The sequence below is a fragment of the Canis lupus genome, chromosome 25 (assembly GCF_003254725.2).
Source record: "Canis lupus dingo isolate Sandy chromosome 25, ASM325472v2, whole genome shotgun sequence".
Classification (NCBI taxonomy): domain Eukaryota; kingdom Metazoa; phylum Chordata; class Mammalia; order Carnivora; family Canidae; genus Canis; species Canis lupus.
Genome location: NC_064267.1, coordinates 280,718 through 305,674, shown reverse-complemented (window position 1 = coordinate 305,674; position 24,957 = coordinate 280,718). Strand labels below are relative to the sequence as shown.

Here is a 24,957-nt window from a genome sequence, read left to right as displayed (position 1 = left end):
TGTGCCAGTACCACACTGTCTTGATGACCACAGCTTTGTAGTACAACCTGAAATCTGGCATTGTGAGGCCCCAGCTCTGGTTTTCTTTTTTAAAATTCCCCTGGCTATTCGGGGTCTTTTCTGATTTCACACAAATCTTAAGATGATTTGTTCCAACTCTCTGAAGAAAGTCCATGGTATTTTGATAGGGATTGCATTAAATGTGTAACTTGCCCTGGGTAGCAATGACATTTTCACAATATTAATTCTTCCAAACCATGAGCATAGAATATTTTTCCATCTCTTTGTGTCTTCCTCAGTTTCTTTCAGAAGTGTTCTGTAGTTTTTAGGGTATAGATCTTTTACTTCTTTGGTTAGGTTTATTCCTAGGGATCTTATGCTTTTGGGTGCAATTGTAAATGGGATTGGCTCCTTAATTTCTCTTTCTTCAGTCTCATTGATAGTGTTTAGAAATGCCACTGATTGTTGGGCATATCCTGCCACACTGCCGAATTGCTGTATGAGTTCTAGCAATCTTGGGGTGGAGGCTTTTGGGTTTTCTATGTAGAGTATCATGTCATCGGCGAAGAGGGAGAGTTTGACTTCTTCTTTGCCAATTTGAATGCCTTGATTTCTTTCTGTTGTCTGATTGCTGAGGCTAGGACTTCTAGTACTGTGTTGAATAGCAGTCGTGAGAGTGGAAATCCCTGTCTTGTTCCTGATCTTAGGGGAAAGGCTTCCCCATTGAGAATGATATTTGCTGTGGGCTTTTCATAGATGGCTTTTAAGATGCTGAGGAATGTTCCCTCTATTCCTACACTCTGAAGAGTTTTGATCAGGATGGATGCTGTATTGTGTCAGATGCTTTCCCTGCATCTATTGAGAGGATCATATGGTTCTTCTTTTTCTCTTGCTGATATGATGAATCACATTGATTGTTTTACAAGTGTTGAACCAGCCTTGCATCCCGGGGATAAATCCCACTTGGTCATGGTGAATAATCTTCTTAATGTACTGTTGGATCCTATTGGCTAGTATCTTGTTGAGAATTTTTGCATCCATGTTCATCAGGGATATTGGTCTATAATTCTCCTTTTTGGTGGGGTCTTTGTCTGGTTTTGTAATTAAGGTGATGCTAGCTTCATAGAACGAATTTGGAAGTACTCCATCTCTTTCTATCTTTCCGAACAGCTTTAGTAGAATGGGTATGGTTTCTTCTTTAAACGTTTGATAGAATTCCCCAGGGAAGCCATCTGGCCCTGGACTTTTGTGTCTTGGGAGGTTTTTGATGACTGCTTCAATTTCCTCCCTGGTTATCGGCCTGTTCAGGTTTTCTCTGTCTTCCTGTTCCAGTTTTGGTAGTTTGTGGTTTTCCAGAAATGCGTCCATTTCTCCTAAATTGCCTAATTTACTGGCATATAGCTGTTCATATGTTTTTAAAATCGTTTGTATTTCCTTGGTGTTGGTAGTGATCTCTGCTTTCTCATTCATGATTTTATTAATTTGAGTCTTCTCTCTTCTTTTTAATAAGGCTGGCTAATGGTTTATCTATCTTAATAATTCTTCCAAAGAACAAACTCCTGGTTTTGTTGATCTCTTCCACAGTTCTTCTGGTCTCAATTTCGTTGAGTTTTGCTCGAATCTTTATTAACTCTCTTCTTCTACTGGGTGTAGGATCTATTTGCTGTTTTTTCTCTAGCTCCTTTAGGTGTAAGGTAGCTTTTGTATTTGAGTTCTTTCCAGTTTTTGGATGGCTGCTTGTATTGCGATGAATTTCCCCCTCAGGACTGGTTTTGCTGTATCCCAAAGATTTTGAACAGTTGTATCTTCATTCTCATTAGTTTCCATGAATCTTTTTAATTCTTCCTTAATTTCCTGGTTGACCCTTTCATCTTTTAGCAGGATGGTCTTTAACCTCCACGTGTTTGAAATCCTTACAAACGTCTTGTGATTTTGTTCTAATTTCAAGGCATTATGGTCTGAGAATATGCAGGGGATGATCTCAATCTTTTGGTATCGGTTAAGACCTGATTTGTGACCCAGTATGTGGGGGTTGGGTTAAATAGATTAAGGGTGCACTTGTCATGATGAGTACCTGGTAATACATAGAACTGTCAAATCACTATATTGTATTTTTTTTAAATCACTGTACTCTAAACATGAAACCAATATAACGCTATATGTTAGCTATACTGGAATTAAAAACTTAAAAAAAACAAAAACAAAACAAATTTTGCTCCAGTTCTGGGCAGCCTCATTGCAGAAAATGTATAGCTAATATGTAGATCTGTAATGCAATTAAGTAGCAGAGTGAACTCCTTTTTTTTTTAATTTATTTTTTATTGGTGTTCAATTTGCCAACATACAGAATAACACCCAGTGCTCATCCCCTCAAGTGCCTCCCTCAGTGCCCGTCACCCAGTCACCCCCACCCCCGCCCACCTCTGCCCACCTCCCCTTCCACCACCCCTAGTTCGTTTCCCAGAGTTAGGATGTCAGAGTGCACTCTTCATTGATGGCCCATGATGAAAAGTCATAGAAAATGCAAATTAATTCATGGATAATCTGGAAATCTATTTGGATTCATTAGTCTCCCTTTTATTTTCCACGTAAATCTTTGTCTAGACAGCAAAAAAATTCCAACAGTGACCAGCTAATTTCCTCTTCAGCACTACTCACTCTCTAACAATGGCACAAGCTTCTGAATGCCTAAATAAGTGTTGAAAAGAAAAGCAGAAGAAAAATCTCATCAATATTTCTACAGTTTAGACACATGTGACTTTAAGAATGTATTGTTTCCTTGCCATGAATGAGTACATGGTAAAAATGCCTTCAAGTCAGTGCAATAGGAAGTACTCTTAGGGAGATTACTCAGAAACAAGTTAAAATTAATAAAATCCCAATGAGCATGAAAGATACCCTTAATTAGAAAAATGTGTTCACTTTTGTTCTCAGTCCCATTTGCTCATAGACAAAACCCATTAAACTACAAGAACATTTACCTGTGAATGTATGGAAATATTTTTTCAAGCATGGTACTTATCTGTTAATTTAATTTAAGTCATTATTGTGTACTCTCCCTCACAAACATTTTGATACTTTTCCACAGTTTTTTTACTTTTGCCTTAGCACAAGCTCTACCTTGCAAAGATAAGAGATCCACTAAGGGCCCCCTTCCTCCAAACTTCAAACTGACTTACTCATATGAATTGAGAAAGACAATGTCTTCACCATCATCAGGGATTCTGGAGAGTCGTTCTATTATACTTTAACCACCAACAAATGCAAAAACATGTCATTAGAGATTTGCTACATGGAACAGTGATGTGAAAATTTATTTGAACAAAAATAAGTCTTTGAATCTAAAGGACATAGTAAACATGACTTAGCTCACTGGATAATCTAAATATTTAGAAAGAATTTTAGATTTATTGTCCAGAAAACTCATTCTCATGAGTACTTCCAAGATTGAATTTTACAAATCTCTCTAGCTTCCTTTCCCCCACTCATCTCCCTGCCATCTCACCCCCCTTCCTTCTTCCACCCTTTGTCCTTTTCTGTCTCTCCCTTCCCCATTTCCCCTCCCCTCTTCTGTCTTCTGCTTCTGTCTTCTTCTGTGTCTCTCTGCCTTTATTGGGCTCTCTCTATATGTAGAGAGATCAATGTATATATAGCACTGACCCAAATAAATGATATCAGTAGTCTTTAATGCATCATTATTGAAAGGTAAAATATATCTAAGTAGTCAAATACTTCTGACATCACTTTATTCAGGTCAGTGTGAAAGACTAAAAATGTACATAGAACCAAGTGGGTTCACAGACTTACTTTTTTTTTGGTTGAATTTAGATATATTTACTCTACAATATATAAACTGATTGAACTCTTTTTTTTTTTAAACTGATTGAACTCTTAAAAAATATGTCAATTAGTTATCTGGAACCTCAGTCCCTCCACCACCTCTACTTCTCACATGTCATGGATATCTTTTCCTTGGATAAGATCTAAATACTTGTTAGAGACAGGACTTCATAACTAATTGGATCTCCTAAACTTCAGTATTCCCCTTCCTCTCTCTACATATATTTATATCTTACCTTTCCTTGGTGGCTCTAACACAGGCTACTTTTTCCAATTCATTTGCATTATAGCTACAGGATTAAAAATGTACATAGTAAGACTCCATGCCTTTCTAGACTTATTTTTAAATGCAAATCAGCTACAATTACTCTACAATCTAGTTGTACTAGATTGTAGATTGTCTACTCTACAATCTACAATCTAATTTATAATCTAGTTGACCTAAAAAATAAGATCTTAATCAGCTCATTGAAGCCTGGTTTTTAATTTTACCCTAGAAATGAACTTTATGTAATGAAAATAATGAAAATCTTAGTTCAATGGAAAAAATTAATAAATTGACATAGACACTACATAATTTTCTAAATATTTTTTGGTTCAAACTAGTTAATATTACTCTTTAACGTGCAAAATAGATGACTCTTTAATAATGTACATGTAAATCAGTTATTTGAAACCTGATATGTCATTTCCCCCAGAAATGAGGCCTTATATGTAATGAATACCTTACACCTGTCAAAAAACGAATGACTCAAGATTTAAATATAGTTCTTTACTACTGAATCTGACCCAAAGTATAACATCTTCTTAAGGTGGGATTGATTGATTGATTGATTTACATCAGTGTAAGTATGCATTTCAGCGCAGCCCCGGTGGCGCAGTGGTTTAGCGCCGCCTGCAGCCCGGAGTGTGATCCTGGAGACCGGGGATTGAGTCCCATGACAGGCTTCCTGCAAGGAGCCTGCTTCTCTCTCTGCCTGTGTCTCTGTCTCTCTCTCTCTCTGAATCAATCAATCAATCAATCTAAAAAAAAAAAAAGTATGCATTTCAGTTGAATAACCTAATTTCCTGAAGTACCTCCAATCCGTCTGTGCTCCTTAGGAGTCATGGATGTCTTTTCTAACCCTCAAATAGTATCAAGTCACCACAGGTCTGAGCAAATGGCTCTATGCAATGTGATGGTAGGTCTGGGCTTGGGGGACCAGCTGCACATGGTAGAAAAACAAACAGATCCAGGTCTATTAGCTCCATTCTTTTCTGTTGAGGCATCCTCTGCAGCTTGTCCAGTGATACTATTTACTGTTTATCATTTACTATTATTCTCCTTTCTCCAAAAAGGTTTTTCTCCTCCCTTGACCCACTCCAACAGAGTCACAGGCATAGGCAATCTAAGTTTTCTGTAGTTTGGCTACTAGTATTAAGGGTAAAGACTAGGGGAAAGAGAACTCCTTCTATGACCTATTCGTCTTCTATCTCTTTTTAAAAGACAAAGGGTATATAGAAGCTTATAGAGAAGACTTTACAAACAGTTATCAGGGGAACTCTGTATTCCCATGCGTGATCCTGAGAGTGAACATCCCAAATCTCAATGTTTGTGTGTGTTTGTGTGTGTGTACAGATACATATCTATGTAATGTACTCATCATAGCTCACTGTGCACTGGAGAGTCCTTCAGAGGATACTGCTGTCAATTCACTCAGGGCAGGACTAAAGGATTAAAAACAGACACAGTAAGATACCCTAGGACTTTTAGACCTACTTTTTTTGTTCAAATTAGCTACGATTACTCTTGAACTTATAAACTCCTGTCACGGAAAAAATTCACATGCAAGTCAGTTATTGAACCTTAGAAATGAAGATTTGTATGTTTGTAATAAGTATTATAGACCTAACAAAAACATGAATGATTCAAGAATCAAATACAGATCTTTACTACTGAACCTGGCTAGTATGTAACAGCCTTCAATGGTAGAATTTGTCTCAAATTCAACCTTAATTTGCAGGCATATATTCTTCTTTCCTGCTCAGTTTCCTGCTTCTCTAGTCCCTCTTTCACCTTCCATGCTTGCCTTCCCTGCCTTCAGGTAATGTCAAGTTACTGGCAGGCCTGAGGCAGGGGCTCCCTCCATGTGACTACAGGTTTGGGGCAGTAGCCTCACATGGTGGCAGAACTCTGGAAAGTGAAAGAACCAGATTTGATTAGCTCCTTTCTTTCTGCTGAGGGCTCCTTTGTTCTTTGTCTTTTTTTTTTTTTTTTGTAAATTTACTTTTTATTGCTGTTCAATTTGCCAACATATAGAATAACACCCAGTGCTCATCCCATCAAGGGCCCCCCTCAGTGCCCATCACTCAGTCACCCCCACCCCTCACCCACCTCCCCTTCCCTCATCCCTAGTTCGTTTCCCAGAGTTAGGTGTCTCTCATGTTCTGTCACCCTCTCTGATATTTCCCACTCATTTTCTCTCCTTTCCCTTTTATTCCCTTTCAGTATTTTTTATATTCCCCAAATGAATGAGAACATATAATGTTTGTCCTTCTCCGATTGACTTATTTCACTCAGCATAATACCCTCCAGTTCCATCCATGTCAGAACAAATGGTGGGTATCTGTCATTTCTAATGGCTGAGGAATATTTCATTGTATGCATAAACCACATCTCCTTTACCCATTCATCTTTCGATGGACACCGAGACTCCTTCCACAGTTTGGCTATTGTGGACATTGCTGCTAGAAACACTGCTGGAAACGCAGGTGTCCCGACGTTTCATTTCATCTGTATCTTTGGGATATATCCCCAGCAGTGCAATTGCTGGGTCATAGAGCAGGTCTATTTTTGACTCTTTGAGGAACCTCCACATTGTTTTCCAGAGTGGCTACACCAGCTCACATTCCCACCAACAGTGCAGGAGGGTTCCCCTTTCTCCACATCCTCTCCAACATTTGTTGTTTCCTGCCTTGTTAATGTTCCCCATTCTCACTGGTGTGAGGTGGTATCTCCTTGTGGTTTTGATTTGTACTTCCCTGATGGCAGGTGATGTGGAGCATTTTCTCATGTGCTTGTTGGCCATGTCTATGTCTTCCTCTGTGAGATTTCTGTTCATGTCTCTTTCCCATTTCATGATTGGATTGTTTGTTTCTTTGCTGTTGAGTTTAATTAAGTTCTTTATAGATCTTGGATACTAGCCCTTTATCTGATAGGACATTTGCAAATATCTTCTCCCATTCTGTAGGTTGTCTTTGAGTTTGGTTGACGGTATCCTTTGCTGCGCAAAAGCTTCTTATCTTGATGAAGTGCCAATAGTTCATTTTTGATTTTGTTTCTCTTGCCTTCATGGATGTATCTTGCAAGAAGTTACTGTGGCCAAGTTCAAAAAAGGTGTTGCCTGTGTTCTCCTCTAGGATTTTGATGGACTCTTGTCTCACATTTAGATCTTTCATCCATTTTGAGTTGATCTTTGTGTATGGTGCAAGGGAGTGGTCTAGTTTCATTCTTCTGCATGTGGATGTCCAATTTCCCCAGCACCATTTATTGAAGAGACTGTCTTTTTTCCAGTGGATAGTCTTTCCTCCTTTGTCGAATATTAGTTGGCCATAAAGTTGAGAGTCCACTTCTGGATTCTCTCTTCTGTTCCATTGATCTATGTGTCTGTTTTTGTGCCAGTACCACACTGTCTTGAAGACCACTGCTTTCTAGTACAACCTGAAATCTGGCATTGTGATGCCCCCAGCTATGGTTTTCTTTTTTTAAAATTCCCCTGGCTATTCGGGGTCTTTTCTGATTTCACACAAATCTTAAGATGATTTGTTCCAACTCTCTGAAGAAAGTCCATGGTATTTTGATAGGGATTGCATTAAATGTGTAACTTGCCCTGGGTAGCAATGACATTTTCACAATATTAATTCTTCCAAACCATGAGCATAGAATATTTTTCCATCTGTTTGTGTCTTCCTCAGTTTCTTTCAGAAGTGTTCTGTAGTTTTTAGGGTATAGATCTTTTACTTCTTTGGTTAGGTTTATTCCTAAGGATCTTATGCTTTGGGTGAAATTGTAAATGGGATTGGCTCCTTAATTTCTCTTTCTTCAGTCTCATTGACAGTGTTTAGAAATGCCACTGATTGCTGGGTATATCCTGCCACACTGCCAAATTGCTGTATGTGTTCTAGCAATCTTGGGGTGGAGTCTTTTGGGTTTTCTATGTAGAGTATCATGTCATCGGTGAAGAGGGAGAGTTTGACTTCTTCTTTGCCAATTTGAATGCCTTGATTTCTTTTTGTTGTCTGATTGCTGAGGCTAGGACTTCTAGTACTATGTTGAATAGCAGTGGTGAGAGTGGACATCCCTGTCTTGTTCCTGATCTTAGGGGAAAGGCTTCCCCATTGAGAATGATATTTGCTGTGGGCTTTTCATAGATGGCTTTTAAGATGCTGAGGAATGTTCCCTCTAAAGATGGCGGAAGAGTAGGGTCCCCAATCACCTGTCCCCACCAAATTACCTAGATAACCTTCAAATCATCCTGAAAATCTACGAATTCGGCCTGAGATTTAAAGAGAGAACAGCTAAAACGCTACAGTGAGAAGAGTTCGCGCTTCTATCAAGGTAGGAAGACGGGGAAACAGAAATAAAGAAACAAAAGGCATCTAAGGGGGAGGGGCCCCCCAGGAGCTGGGCTGAGGCTGGGGCGAATGCCCCCAGGACAGGAGATCCCCGTCCGGAGAAGCAAGAGCTGCACCAACCTTCCCGGGCGGAAAGGGGCGCAGGGAGTTGGAGCAGGACCCAGGAGGGCGGGGATGCCCTCGGGCTCCCGGGGACACTAACAGACACCTGCGCCCCGGGGGAGTGCGCCGAGCTCCCTAAGGGCTGCAGCGTGCACGGCGGGACCCGGAGCAGCTGGGAGGGGCTCGGGCGGCGGCTCCGCAGGGGGCTGTGTGGCAGGAGCCCGAATCCAACAGTGCAGGCTCCGGAGCAGTTCGAGCCAGACAGCCCGGGATCCGGCCTCCCCCCGGGACAGGCAGAGGCCGGGAGGGCCCAGGACAGCAAGGAAGCTCCTGCCCTGAGCTGAGCAGATCAGCGGCCCCGCCCTGGAGCCTCCAGGCCCTGCAGACGGAGAGCTCTGTAGTTACTGCGGGAGCTGACTCCAGGGCTCCAGAGCTGCCGCAGCCACTGCGGTTGTTCCTCCTGCGGCTTCACGGGGTATACAACCCCCACTGAGCCCTGCACCAGGCAGGGGCTGAGCAGCTCCCCCAAGTGCTAACACCTGAAAATCAGCAGAAGAGGCCCCTCCCCCAGAAGACCAGCTAGCCGGACAAGTTCCAGGGGAAGTCAAGGGACTTAAAGTATACAAAAGCACAAGATACACCCCGTGTTTTTTTCTTTTCTTGTTTTTTTCTTTTTGATTTTCTGACTGCTTCCCCCATTTTTTCCACCTTTCTTTCTTTTTCTTTCTCTTTTTCTTCTCTTTTTTCCTTTTATCTTCCTTTTTTCTTTTTTCTTTTTCGCTTGTCTTTCCTTCTCTCTCTCTCTTTTTCTCCTTTTCCCAATACAACTTGTTTTTGGCCACTCTGCACTGAGCAAAATGACTAGAAGGAAAACATCACCTCAAAAGAAAGAATCAAACAGTCCTCTCTCACACAGAGTTACAAAATCTGGATTACAATTCAATGTCAGAAAGCCAATTCAGAAGCACTATTATACAGCTACTGGTGGCTCTAGAAAAAAAGCATAAAGGACTCAAGAGACTTCATGGCAGCAGAATTTAGATCCAATCAGGCAGAAATTAAAAATCAATTGAATGAGATGCAATCCAAACTAGAAGTCTTAACGACGAGGGTTAACGAGGTGGAAGAATGAGTGAGTGACATAGAAGACAAGTTGATGGCAAAGAGGGAAACTGAGGAAAAAAGAGACAGACAATTAAAAGACCATGAAGACAGATTAAGGGAAATAAATGACAGCCTGAGGAAGAAAAACCTACGTTTAATTGGGGTTCCTGAGGGCGCCGAAAGGGCCAGAGGGCCATAATATGTATTTGAACAAATCATAGCTGAAAACTTTCCTAATCTGGGAAGGGAAACAGGCATTCAGATCCAGGAAATAGAGAGATCCCTCCCTAAAATCAATAAAAACCATTCAACACCTCGACATTTAATAGTGAAGCTTGCAAATTCCAAAGATAAAGAGAAGACCCTTAAAGCAGCAAGAGACAAGAAATCTCTGACTTTTATGGGGAGGCGTATTAGGGTAACAGCAGACCTCTCCACAGAGACCTGGCAGGCCAGAAAGGGCTGGCACGATATATTCAGGGTCCTAAATGAGAAGAACATGCAACCAAGAATACTTTATCCAGCAAGGCTCTCATTCAAAATGGAAGGAGAGATAAAGAGCTTCCAAGACAGGCAGGAACTAAAAGAATCTGTGACCTCCAAACCAGCTCTGCAAGAAATTTTAAGGGGGACTCTTAAAATTCCCCTTTAAGAAGAAGTCCAGTGGAACAATCCACAAAAACAAGGACTGAATAGATATCATGATGACACTAAACTCATATCTTTCAATAGTAACTCTGAATGTGAACGGGCTTAATGACTCCATCAAAAGGTGCAGGGTTTCAGACTGGATAAAAAAGCAGGACCCATCTATTTGCTGTCTACAAGAGACTCATTTTAGACAGAAGGACACCTACAACCTGAAAATAAAAGGTTGGAGAACCATTTACCATTCAAATGGCCCTCAAAAGAAAGCAGGGGTAGCCATTCTTATATCAGATAAACTAAAATTTACCCCGAAGACTGTAGTGAGAGATGAAGAGGGGCACTATCTCATACTTAAAGGATCTATCCAACAAGAGGACTTAACAATCCTCAATATATATGCCCCGAATGTGGGAGCTGCCAAATATTTAAACCAATTAATAACCAAAGTGAAGAAATAATTAGATAATAATACACTTATACTTGGTGACTTCAATCTAGCTCTTTCTACCCTCTATAGGTCTTCTAAGCATAACATCTCCAAAGAAAAGAGAGCTTTAAATGATACACTGGACCAGATGTATTTCACAGATATCTACAGAACTTTACATCCAAACTCAACTGAATACACATTCTTCTCAAGTGCACATGGAACTTTCTCCAGAATAGACCACATACTGGGTCACAAATCGGGTCTGAACTGATACCAAAAGATTGGGATCGTCCCCTGCATATTCTCAGACCATAATGCCTTGAAATTAGAACTAAATCACAACAAGAAGTTTGGAAGGACCTCAAACACGTGGAGGTTAAGGACCATCCTGCTAAAAGATGAAAGGGTCAACCAGGAAATTAAGGAAGAATTAAAAAGATTCATGGAAAAAAAAAAATAAAAAGATTCATGGAAACTAATGAGAATGAAGATACAACTGTTCAAAATCTTTGGGATGCAGCAAAAGCAGTACTAAGGGGGAAATACATCGCAATACAAGCAGCCATTCAAAAACTGGAAAGAACTCAAATACAAAAGCTAACCTTACACATAAAAGAGCTAGAGAAAAAACAGGAGATGGACCCTACGCCCAGCAGAAGAAGAGAGTTAATTAAAATTCGAGCAGAACTCAAATAATCGAGACCAGAAGAACTGTGGAACAGATCAACAGAACCAGGAGTTGGTTCTTTGAAAGAATTAATAAGACAGATAAACTATTAGCCAACCTTATTAAAAAGAAGAGAGAGAAGACTCAAATTAATAAATTATGAATGAGAAAGGAGAGATCACTACCAACACCAGGGAAATACAAACGATTTTAAAAAAATATTATGAACAGCTATATGCCAATAAATTGGGCAATCTAGAAGAAATGGATGCATTCCTGGAAAGCCACAAACTACCAAAACTGGAACAGGAAGAAACAGAAAACCTGAACAGGCCAATAACCAGGGAGGAAATTGAAGCAGTCATCAAAAACCTCCCAAGACACAAGAGTCCAGGGCCAGATGGCTTCCCAGGGGAATTCTAGCAAACGTTTAAAGAAGAAATCATGCCTATTCTACTAAAGCTGTTTGGAAAGATAGAAAGAGATGGAGCATTTCCAAATTCGTTCTATGAGTCCAGCATCACCTTAATTCCAAAACCAGACAAAGACCCCACCAAAAAGGAGAATTACAGACTAATATCCCTGATGAACATGGATGCAAAAATTCTCAACAAGATACTAGCCAATAGGATCCAACAGTACATTAAGAAAATTAAAAAAAAAAAAGAAAATTATTCACCATGACCAAGTAGGATTTATCTCCAGGACACAAGGCTGGTTCAACACTCGTAAAACAATCAATGTGATTCATCATATCAGCAAGAGAAAAACCAAGAACCATATGATCCTCTCATTAGATGCAGAGAAAGCATTAGACAAAATACAGCATCCATTCCTGATCAAAACTCTTCAGAGTGTAGGGATAGAGGGAACATTCCTCGACATCTTAAAAGCCATCTACAAAAAGCCCACAGCAAATATCATTCTCAATGGGGAAGCACTGGGAGCCTTTCCCCTAAGATCAGGAACAAGACAGGGATGTCCACTCTCACCACTGCTGTTCAACATAGTACTGGAAGTCCTAGCCTCAGCAATCAGACAACAAAAAGACATTAAAGGTATTCAAATTGGCAAAGAAGAAGTCAAACTCTCCCTCTTCGCCGATGACATGATACTCTACATAGAAAACCCAAAAGCCTCCACCCCAAGATTGCTAGAACTCATACAGCAATTTGGTAGCGTGGCAGGATACAAAATCAATGCCCTGAAATCAATGCCATTGCTATACACTAACAATGAGACTGAAGAAAGAGAAATTAAGGAGTCAATCCCATTTACAATTGCACCCAAAAGCATAAGATACCTAGGAAAAAAACCTAACCAAAGACGTAGAGGTTCTATACCCTAAAAACTATAGAACACTTCTGAAAGAAATTGAAGAAGACACAAAGAGATGGAAAAATATTCCATGCTCATGGATTGGCAGAATTAATATTGTGAAAATGTCAATGTTACCCAGGGCAATATACACGTTTAATGTATTCCCTATCAAAATACCATGGACTTTCTTCAGAGAGTTAGAACAAATTATTTTAAGATTTGTGTGGAATCAAAAAAGACCCTGAATAGTCAGGGGAATATTAAAAAAGAAAACCATAGCTGGGGGCATCACAATGCCACATTTCAGGTTGTACTACAAGGCTGTGGTCATCAAGACAGTGTGGTACTGGCACAAAAACAGACACATAGATCAATGGAACAGAATAGAGAACCCAGAAGTGGACCCTGAACTTTATGGTCAACTAATATTCGATAAAGGAGGAAAGACCATCCATTGGAAGTAAGACAGTCTCTTCAATAAATGGTGCTGGGGAAATTGGACATCCACATGCAGAAGAATGAAACTAGACCACTCTCTTTCACCATACACAAAGATAAACTCAAAATGGATGAAAGACCTAAATGTGAGACAAGATTCCATCAAAATCCTAGAGGAGAACACAGGCAACACCCTTTTTGAACCTGGCCACAGTAACTTCTTGCAAGATACATCCATGAAGGCAAAAGTAACAAAAGCAAAAATGAACTATTGGGACTTCATCCAGATAAGAAGCTTTTGCGCAGCAAAGGATACAGTCAACCAAACTCAAAGACAACCTACAGAATGGGAGAAGATATTTGCAAATGTCCTATCAGATAAAGGGCTAGTTTCTAAGATCTATAAAGAACTTATTAAACTCAACACCAAAGAAACAAACAATCCAATCATGAAATGGGAAAAAGACATGAAGAGAAATCGCACAGAGGAAGACATAGACATGGCCAACATGCATATGAGAAAATGCTCTGCATCACTTGCCATCAGGGAAATACAAATCAAAACCACAATGAGATACCACCTCACACCAGTGAGAATGGGGAACATTAACAAGGCAGGAAACAACAAATTTTGGAGAGGATGTGGAGAAAAGGGAACCCTCTTACTCTGTTGGTGGGAATGTGAACTGGTGCGGCCACTCTGGAAAACTGTGTGGAGGTTCCTCAAAGAGTTAAAAATAGAGCTGCCCTACGACCCAGCAATTGCACTGTTGAGGATTTACCCCAAAGATTCAGATGCAATGAAATGCCGGGACACCTGCACCCCGATGTTTCTAGCAGCAATGTCCACAATAGCCAAACTGTGGAAGGAGCCTCGGTGTCCATCGAAAGATGAATGGATAAAGAAGATGTGGTTTATGTATACAATGGAATATTACTCAGCCATTAGAAACGACAAATACCGACCATTTGCTTCAACGTGGATGGAACTGGAGTGTATTATGCTGAGTGAAGTAAGTCAATCGGAGAAGGACAAACATTATATGGTCTCATTCATTTGGGGAATAAATATTAGTGAAAGGAAATAGAGGGGAAGGGAGAAGAAATGTGTGGGAAATATCAGAAAGGGAGACAACATAAAGACTGCTAACTCTGGGAAACGAACTAGGGGTGGTGGAAGGGGAGGAGTGCGCGGGGTGGGGGTGAGTGGGTGACGGGCACTGAGGGGGACACTAGACAGGATGAGCACTGGGTGTTATTCTGTATGTTGGTAAATTGAACACCAATAAAAAATTATTTTATTAAAAAAAAAGGAATGTTCCCTCTATCCCTACACCCTGAATAGTTATGATCAGGATGGATACTGTATTGTGTCAGATGCTTTCCCTGCATCTATTGAGAGGATCATATGGTTCTTCTTTTTTCTCTTGCTGATATGATGAATCACATTGTTTTACGAGTGTTGAACCAGCCTTGCATCCCGGGGATAAATCCCACTTGGTCATGGTGAGTAATCTTCTTAATGTACTGTTGGATCCTATTAGCTAGTATGTTGGTTGAGAATTTTTGCATCCATGTTCATCAGGGATATTGTTCTATAATTCTCCTTTTTGGTGGGGTCTTTGTCTGGTTTTGGAATTAAGGTGATGCTGGACTCATAGAACGAATTTGGAAGTGCTCCATCTCTTTCTATCTTTCCAAACAGCTTTAGTAGAATAGGTATGGTTTCTTCTTTAAACGTTTGATGGAAGCCATCTGGCCCTGGACTTTTGTGTCTTGGGAGGTTTTTGATGACTGCTTCAATTTCCTCCCTGGTTATCGGCCTGTTCAGGTTTTCTCTGTCTTCCTGTTCCAGTTTTGGTAGTTTGTGGCTTTCCAGAAATGCGTCCATTTCTCCTAGATTGCCTAATTTACTGGCATATAGCTGTTCATATGTTTTTAAAATCGTTTGTATTTCCTTGGTGTTGGTAGTGATCTCTGCTTTCTCATTCATGATTTTATTAATTTGAGTCTTCTCTCTTCTTTTTAATAAGGCTGGCTAATGATTTATCTATCTTATTAATTCTTCCAAAGAACAAACTCCTGGTTTTGTTGATCTCTTCCACAGTTCTTCTGGTCTCAATTTCGTTGAGTTCTGCTTGAATCTTTATTAACTGTCTTCTTCTGCTGGGTGTAGGATCTATTTGCTGTTTTTCCTCTAGCTCCTTTATGTGTAAGGTTAGCTTTTGTATTTGAGTTCTTTCCAGTTTTTGAATGGCTGCTTGTATTGCGATGTATTTCCCCCTCAGGACTGGTTTTGCTGTATCCCAAAGATTTTGAACAGTTGTATCTTCATTCTCATTAGTTTCCATGAATCTTTTTAATTCTTCCTTAATTTTCTGGTTGACCCTTTCATCTTTTAGCAGGATGGTCTTTAACCTCCACGTGTTTGAAATCCTTCCAAACTTCTTGTGATTTTGTTCTAATTTCAAGGCATTATGGTCTGAGAATATGCAGAGGATGATCTCAATCTTTTGGTATTGGTTAAGACCTGATGTGACCCAGTATGTGGTCTATTCTGGAGAAAGTTCCATGTGCACTTGAGAAGAATGTGTATTCAGTTGAGTTTGGATGTAAAGTTCTGTAGATATCTGTGAAATCCATCTGGTCCAGTGTATCATTTAAATCTCTTGTTTCTTCGGAGATGTTGTGCTTAGAAGACCTATCAAGTGTAGAAAGCTCTACGTTGAAGTCACCAAGTATAAGTGCATTATTATCTATGTATGTCTTAACTTTGGTTATTAATTGTATATTTGGCAGCTCCCACATTCGGGGCATATGTATTGATGATTGTTAAGTCCTTTTTTAAAAAATTTATGATAGGCACACAGTGAGAGAGAGAGAGGCAGAGACAAAGGCAGAGGGAGAAGCAGGCTCCATGCACTGGGAGCCTGACATGGGATTCGATCCCGGATCTCCAGGATCGCGCCCTGGGCCAAAGGCAGGTGCTAAACCGCTGCACCACCCAGGGATACCTCCTTTCTTGGATAGATCCTTTAGGTATGATATAGTGTCCCTCTTCATCACTCACTGCAGTCTTCGGGATAAACTTTAGTTTATCTGATATAAGAATGGCTACCCCTGCTTTCTTTTGAGGACCATTTGAATGGGAAATGATTATCCAACCTTTTATTTTCAGGCTGCTGGTGTCCTTAGGTCTAAAATGAGTCTCTTGTAGACAGCAAATAGATGGGTCCAGCTTTTTTTATCCAATCTGAAACCCTGCACCTTTTGATGGAGTCATTAAGCCCATTCACGCTCAGACTTTCTATTGAAAGATAAGAAGTGAGTGTCATCATGATACCTGTTCAGTCCCTGTCTTTGTGGATTGTTCCATTGGACTTCCTCTTAAAGAGGAATTTTAAGAGTCCCCCTTAAAATTTCTTGCAGAGGTGGTTTGGTGGTCACATATTCTTTCAGTTCCTGCCTATCTTGGAAGCTCTTTATCTAGCCTTCTATTCTAAATGAGAGTCTCGCTGGATAAAGTATTCTTGGCTGCATGTTTTTCTCATTTAGGACCCTGAATATATCCTTCCAGCCCTTTCTGGCTTGCCAGGTCTCTGTGGAGAGGTCTGCTGTTAATCTGATATTTCTCCCCGTATAAGTTAGGGATGCCTTGTCTCTTGCTGCTTTAAGGGTCTTCTCTTTATCTTTGGAATTTGCAAGCTTCACTATTAAATGTCGAGGTTTTGAATGTTTTTTGTTGATTTTAGGGGGGGATCTCTCTATTTCCTGGATCTGAATGCCTGTTTCCCTTCCCAGATTAGGGAAGTTTTCAGCTATGATTTGTTCAAATACATATTCTGGCCCTCTGGCCCTTTCGGTGCCCTCGGGAACCCCAATTAACTGTAGATTTTTCTTCCTCAGGCTGTCACTTATTTCCCTTAATCTATCCTCATGATCTTTTAATTGTCCCTTTTATGTCACTCACTCGTTCTTCTACCTTGTTAACCGTTGTCGTAATGACCTCTAGTTTGGATTGCATCTTATTTAATTAATTTTTAATTTCTACCTGATTAGATCTAAATTCTGCAGTCATGAAGTCTCTTGAGTCCTTTATGCTTTTTTCTAGAGCCACCAGTAGCTTTATAATTGTGCTTCTGAATTGGTTTTCTGTCATTGAATTGTAATCCAAATTTTGTAACTCTGTGGGCAAGAGGACTGTTTCTGATTCTTTCTTTTGAGATGAGTTTTTCCTTCTAGTCATTTTGCTCAGTGCAGAGTGGCCAAAAACAAGTTGTATTGGGAAAAGCAGAAAAAGCGAGGAGAGAAAGAAGAAAAGGAAAAGAAAAAAAAAGGGGGGGTGGGAAAGAGAGAAGAGAAGATAAAAATGGGGGGGGGAAGCAAACAAATCAAAAAAACAAAAAACAAGAGGTAGTATCCTCTGATTCTTTATACTGTAAATCCCTCTCCTTTCCCTGGAACTTTCCTGTGCTGCTTGGTCAATAATTTGTTTTTCCCCTGTCCGTCTAGCTGGTCTTCTGGGGGAGGGGCCTGCTGTGCTGATTTTCAGGTGTCAGCACTTGGGGGAGCTGCTCTGCCCCTGCCTGGTGCAGGGCTCGGTGTAAGTTGTTTAACCTATTTATCCTGTGAGGCCACTGTGAAGCGCAGTAGGGGTTGTTTATCCTGTGAGGCCCCAGGAGGAACAACAACAGTAGCAGCGGCCAGCTCTCCAGGCCTCGAGTCAGCTCCCGCAGGAACTCTGGAGCTCTCAGTCTGCAGAGGCCTTGATGCTCCGGGGGCGGGGGCCACTGATCTGCTCAGCTCCGAGCCACCCGGAGGCTGGGGTGTCCTGGCTGTCCTGTGCCCTCCTGGCCTCTGCTTGTCCCAGGGAGAGCGCCGGATCTTGGGCTGTGTCCCCCGCGCCCTGTGCTCCAGGGCCTGCCCTGTTGGAATCGCGCTGGCGGCTGCACAGCTCCCTCTGTGCGGAGCCTCTGCCCGAGCAGCCCCCGAGCTGCTCCTGGGGCCCTGCAGCCCCTCTGCACGGAGCCACCACCTGAGCCCCTCCGAGCTGCTCCCAGGTCCAGCCCGGCTCGTGCTGCAGCCCTTTAGGGAGCTCGGCCTCGGGGTGTGGCACACTCTCTCAGGGGCGCAAGTGTCTGTTACTGTCCCTGGGAGCCTGAGGGCATCCCCGCCCTCCTGGGGCCCTGCTCCAACTCCCTGCGAGGGCCTTTCCATCTGGGAAGGTTGGTGAAGCTCCTGCTTCTCCATGGACGGGGCTTTCCTGTCCTGTGGACACTCACTGAGGCCTTAGCCTGGCTCCTCGCAGGCCCGTCCCCCTTGGATGCCTTTTGTTTCTTTATATCTTTTTTTCCCCCATATTCCTACCTTGATAGAAGAGTGAACTCTTTTCACTGTAGCATTCCAGCTGTTTTCTCTTTAAATATCAGGCCGAATTCTTAGGTTTTTTGGATGATTTGAAAGTTACCTAGGTAATTTGGTGGGGACAGGTGACTTGGGGATCCTACTCTTCTGCCATCTTGCCCCACCTCCTGTTCTTTGTCTTAAATAGCATCCTGTCCCTTCTTCTCCCAATCGAGTAAGTCTCATATACAGGCACTCCGGAAATCTTCAGGAGGTTTTGTCTGGTCATCACTAGGAAGAAGAAGGAGTCCTCTTATGACTTGTTCCTCTTTAATCCAACTATATCCAGAAAAGAAAGTTATCTATAGGTGCTAAAGTGAGAAGCTTTAGAAATAGTCAAGGTATGGTCATGGATGCTCTTAAGAATGTATTTGGAAACATCATTTCTTTCTTTTTTTAATTTCAGAGGTAGAATTCAGTGATTCATCAGTTGCATTTAACACCCAGTACTCATTATTTCAAGTGCCTTTCTTAATGCCCATCACCCAGTTATCCCATTTCCCCACCCACCTCCCCTCCTGCAACCTTCAGTTTGTTCCCTTTAGTTAAGAGTCTCTATGGTTTGTCTCCCTGTTTTCCTCTTATTTTCCCTTCCCTTCCCTTCCCCTATGTTCATCTGTTTTGTTTCTTAAACTCCACATATGAGTGAAATCATTTGGTATTTGTCTTTCTCTGACAGACTTATTTTGCTTAGCAAAATATCCTTTAGTTCCATCCATGTCATTGCAAATGGTTAAGATGTCATTCTTTTTGATGGCTGAGTACATATCATGTCCTTTTCATCCATTCATCTGTTGATGGACATCTGGGCTCTTGCCATAGTTTGGCTATTGTGAACTGCTATACATTGGAGTGCATGTGCCCCTTCAAATCACTATGTATTCTTTGGATAAATAACTATTAGTGCAATTGCTGGGTTGTAGGGTAGCTCTATTTTAACTTTTTGAGGACTCTTCATACTGTTTTCCAGAGTGGCTGCACCAGTTTGCATTCCTACAAACAGTACAAGAGGGTTCCCCTTTCCACATCTTCACCAATATCTGTTGTTTCCTGAGTTAATTTTAGCCATTATGACTGGCGTTAGGTGGTATCTCATTGTGCTTTTGATTTGTATTTCCCTGATGCCAAGGGATGTTGAGCATTTTTTTGTGTGTCTATTGGCCATTTATGTATCTTCTTTAGTGAAATGTCTGTTCATGTCTACCGAACATTTCTTGACCAGATTTTTTTGTTTATGGGTGTTGAGTTTGGTAAGTTCTTCACAGACTTTGGATAGTAGCCCTTTATCTGAGAAGACATTTGCAAATATCTTCTCCCATTCTGTGGGTTGCCTTTTAGTTTTGTTGATTGATTCTTTTGCTGTGCAAAAGCTTTATATCTTGATGAAGTCCCAATAGCTCATTTTTACTTTTGTTTCTCTTGCCTTTGTAGTCATGTCTCATGAGAAGTTGCTGCAGCCAAGGTCAAAGAGGTTGCTGCCAAAGCTCTCCTCTGGGATTTTGATGGATTCCTGCTGTTTGTGTATGTGTCTTTGTGGGTCTGTGTCAATACAAGTATATAAATACATATGTACATAAATGTCCATATAAATATATATTTATGCTTATTCATTTATATCTCACATTTCACTGATGACTTCCTCATAGTTGTCTGATTTCAATTCAGTCAGAGCAGTGCTAAAGGATTAAAGAGGCACATAGTCAAACACCACACGTAATGCTAGACTGACTTCTTTCTATTTAAATAGCTGTAACTTCTCTATACTTATGAACTGGTCATCTTTAAAAATTCATGTATATATCACCTAAATGAACTTGGTAGGTCATTTTTGATTAGAAATGAATGAGGCTTTATGTAAGGTGCCCTTGACTATCTTAGGCCTACATATAATTAATGTATCAATCTATAAGAAGTTCTTTACTATTACCTTAATCTCAATGTGTAAACAGCCCTTTGCAATAGAATTTACTTCAAATTCAGTTTCAGTTTATAGGGACATATTCCTTTGACCCCAACTAATTTCCTGATTCTTAATTCCTTTCGTCACCTGCTTACTCTTCATGCTTCCTGGATGTCTTTTCCTGCCCCTCAGACAGGGTCAAGTGACTAAAGACCTGAGGCAGAGGCTCCTTTCAGTATGGTGGTAGGTTTGGGGCACCAACGTCACATGGGGGCAGAGCTCTGAAGGGTGAGGATCCAGGGTCTATTAGCTCCATTCTTTATGCTGATTTCTCCTGGCTCCAAATAAATTTTCCTCCTCTCTTGCCCATTCTAGTAGAGACTCATCCACAATAATTAAGGATGGACAAATAAATACTAGGATTAAAAAGATTCCCTCTAGGATCTGTTCATCTTTTCCCACCTATGTTCAAAATAGAAGCTTATCATGAGAAGACTTTACAAACAGTATCAGGGGAACTCTGTATTCCCATGCATGATCCTGAGAGTGAACATCCCAAATCTCAATGTATGTGTGTGTGTGTACAGATACATATCTATGTAATGTACTCATCATAGCTCACTGTGCACTGGAGAGTCCTTCAGAGGATACTGCTGTCAATTCACTCAGGGCAGGACTAAAGGATTAAAAACAGACACAGTAAGATACCCTAGGACTTTTAGACCTACTTTTTTTGTTCAAATTAGCTACGATTACTCTTGAACTTATAAACTCCTGTCACGGAAAAAATTCACATGCAAGTCAGTTATTGAACCTTAGAAATGAAGATTTGTATGTTTGTAATAAGTATTATAGACCTAACAAAAACATGAATGATTCAAGAATCAAATACAGATTTTTACTACTGAACCTGGCTAGTATGTAACAGCCTTCCATGATGGAATTTGTCTCAAATTCAACCTTAATTTGCAGGCATATATTCTTCTTTCCTGCTCAGTTTCCTGCTTCTCTAGTCCCTCTTTCACCTCCCATGCTTGCCTTCCCTGCCCTCAGGTAATGTCAAGTAACTGGCAGGCCTGAGGCAGGGGCTCCCTCCATGTGACTACAGGTTTGGGGCAGTAGCCTCACATGGTGGCAGAACTCTGGAAAGTGAAAGAACCAGATTTGATTAGCTCCTTTCTTTCTGCTGAGGGCTCGTCCATTCTTTGTCTTAAATAGCATCCTGTCCCTTCTTCACCCAATCTAGTAAGTCTCATATACAGGCACTCCGGAAATCTCCAGGAGGTTTTGGCTGGTCATCACTAGGAAGAAGAAGGAGTCCTCTTATGACTTGTTCCTCTTTAATCCAACTATATCCAGAAAAGAAAGTTATCTATAGGTGCTAAAGTGAGAAGCTTTAGAAATAGTCAAGGTATGGTCATGGATGCTCTTAAGAATGCATTTGGAAACGTCATCCCTTTAATTCATTGTATTTATATTTATGTATGTGTCTGTGTTGTTATAAATACATATGTACATATATGTCCATATAAATATATATTTATCTTTTTCATTTATATCTCACATTTTACTGGTGGTGTCATAGCTCTGTGCTATCAATTCAGACAGGGCAGTGCTAAAGGATTAAAGAGACACATAGTCAGACACTACACATAATGCTAGACTGACTTTTTTCCATTTAAATATACTTACAATTGTTCTATACTTATTAATTACTCAGCCTTTAAAAATTCATGTACATATTACCTAAATGAACCATTTCTAATCATGTTTCATTAGAAATGAGGCATTACATATGATGCTAATAACTTAGTCCTATAAATAATTAATACATCAATCTATAAGAAGTTCTATACCATCACCCTAATCCCAGTGTCTAACAGCTTTTTATCATAGAATTTATTTCAAATTCAGCTTCAGTTTGGAAGCAACCAACCATCTTATTCTTTTAAATTCCTGGTTCTCAGGCCCTTTTCTCTTCTCTTTACTTTCATCTAAGGTTTTGGCTGCTACTAAAGGAGATAAACCTACTCAGGGGAAAAAGCATTCCTCTTAGGACTTCCTCTTTTATTCAACAAATCAAAAAAAAAGAAAGAAAAGAGAAAGAAAGAAAGAAAGAAAGAAAGAAAGAAAGAAAGAAAGAAAGAAAAGAGAAAGAAAGAAAGAAAGAAAGAAAGAAAGAAAGAAAGAAAGAAAAAGAAAGAAAAAGAAAGAAAAAGAAAAAAAGGAAAAAAAAGAAAAGAAAGTTACCTACGTATAATGAGGGCTTAGAAGTAGTATTGAAGCTACTCTATTGCCATGGATGCTCCTGATAAATTTTTCTTTATTGTTTTATGCATGTATGTGTTGAGATTGTACATATAATTTAAAATTTATGCATTCAAATCTCACATTTCATTGGAGAATTCCTCATAGGTTTCCAATGTCAATTCACTTGGGGTAGGGCTAAAGAATAAAAAAGGTACATAGACAACATATGTAATTCTAGATACACTTTCCCCCACTCAAAAAGCTATAATTAATCTGTGATATGAATTAATATATTTTTAAAAATCCAAGTGCAAATCAATAACCTGGAACTTAGTGTGTCAGTTTATATTATAAATGAGGTTTATATAGTAGTAATGATTAACTTGTGCCCATGAGTAGTTAACACATTGAAATTTGGGTAAAAAGTGTTCTTCATTATTATCCTAACCCAATGTGTAACTATCTTTGGTGGTGGAACTTATTTTATTTCAACTTTAGCTTGTAAAGTTATAGGTATCTAGGTATAGGGATATAGGTATATATCCCTTTGACCTCAACTAATTTTGTGCTTTGTGCTTGGTGATTCCCTCCATCACCTGCTTACTCTTCATGCTTCATGGAGGTATTTCCTTCCCCTCAAACAGGGTCAAGTAACTAAAAACCTGAAACAGAGGCTTCCCCCAGTATGGTGGTGCATTTGGGATAGGAGGATCAGCTTAATGCAGTAGCAGAACTCTGGAGATTCATGGACACATCCAGTGTATTACCTTCATTCTTTTTGCTGAGGACTCGCTCCATTGCTCTGTCCACTGCTGACTCCTCCTTGTTTCAAATACCATTCTGTCCTTTCTTGGCCTACCCTAGCAGAATCTCATATATAGGCAATATGATAATTTCTTAAGGGTTTGGCTGCTACTAACTAAGGGTAATAAACATACTTAGAGGAAGAAGCATTTCTTTCATGACTTGGTCCTCTTTTATTTAAGTGAATCTGAACAAGATAAAAGAGTTATCAGATGTTATTATGAGAAGACTTAGAAACAGTATCAGATACTCTGTATTGCTTTGAATGCTCCTGAGAGTGAATTTGACAAATCTCAATCTCTATTTCTTTGTGTTGTCTTTCTGTATATGTGCTTATGTATGAGTATATGTGTTTTTATGCTGCTAGGACTATGTGTATGTATATATATGTATTATTATATATGTTTATATATATCTTTATGCTTTTCAATCTCACATTTCATTGCTGACTTCCTCATAGGAGTCTGATGCCAATTCATGATGGTTTGGGCTAAAGGATTAAAAAGGTACATGGTCAGATACCACGTAATTCTAGAGTTACTTTTTTCTGCCCAATTATACTCTATACTTATGAGCTGGTTGATCTTTAAAAATTCATGTATCAGTAAATTGAATCTGCTATGTCATTTTTATTAGAAATAATGCTTTAGACTTCTGGACAAGATGGTGGAATATGATGATCCTATGTCCACCTCATTTCATGGATACACCTAGATAACAGCTGCATCAGTATAAATAACTGCCAAAATAACCTGAGAGTGGCAAAACAGTCTCTCCACTCCTAAATGTAGAGGAGGGTGCACATCAAAGAGGGCAGAGACAAAGTCAGGAGCTAAATGGACCCACAGGACTCCCCATGGGAGTAAAGGATGTGGTGGGCATGGAGAATGTAGAGAAGACTTCACACCAGGCACCCCAGACATGGGAAACATGGACAGGGAAGACAAATCGCTACAACATTAGGCTTTGAAAATCAGAGGGGTTCAACTTCACGAGTTCTTACAATCAGTGGGACTTAACACCTGGAACTTTAAAAAAATCAGTGGGCCCAGCACTGGGAAAGCTGGACGGCAATATGTAACTAAGTCCTGCCCTTAGAGAAACAGCACAACAAAGAGCTCCCAGAGATAGAGCATTGACACAGCAGTTTGAAAAACACCTGTGGTATACAGGAAGATTTATTTACTAATGTGAGAGCATGTGGTGGAGAGGAAGGGACCTTTGGGAAACGTCTCAAAGAATAGAAGTGCTGGCAGGTGCTATTTCCCTCCCCAACCTCCCAGCCAAGCTACATGGACACCTGTGGGAACCAGTGCAGCACACTCTATACCTAGCTTACTAGCAGTGTGTCCTGTACCTCTGTTCTCTTGCTGATGTGTCATCACCATCCCAGACTGGGCAGGAGTTTTTCTTGAGTGGCTGTAGGTGCCCTTCCAT

The 24,957-nt window shown here is 40.3% G+C and overlaps 1 protein-coding gene across 14 annotated transcripts in view; it reads right to left on the bottom strand.

The window, feature by feature from the left end:
* The window catches only part of LOC112669357 (phosphatidylinositol 3,4,5-trisphosphate 3-phosphatase TPTE2-like), a 176,411-nt gene that overhangs the window by 118,562 nt on the left and 32,892 nt on the right, over positions 1-24,957 (bottom strand). For 4 of the 14 annotated variants that reach the window (XM_025462377.3, XM_025462378.3, XM_035719245.2 and 1 more), the window contains 8 exons: positions 23,957-24,010; positions 22,858-22,911; positions 22,031-22,081; positions 21,089-21,142; positions 20,189-20,242; positions 5,494-5,547; positions 4,077-4,130; positions 3,180-3,245 (listed from right to left, as the gene is read on the bottom strand). In XM_025462377.3, coding sequence (XP_025318162.1) covers positions 3,180-3,245; positions 4,077-4,130; positions 5,494-5,547; positions 20,189-20,242; positions 21,089-21,142; positions 22,031-22,081; positions 22,858-22,911; positions 23,957-24,010 — 441 coding nt within the window. The remainder of the gene's footprint in view (positions 1-3,179; positions 3,246-4,076; positions 4,131-5,493; positions 5,548-20,188; positions 20,243-21,088; positions 21,143-22,030; positions 22,082-22,857; positions 22,912-23,956; positions 24,011-24,957) is intronic. The other 10 variants (XM_025462380.3, XM_025462381.3, XM_025462382.3 and 7 more) reach the window with 10 other exon arrangements.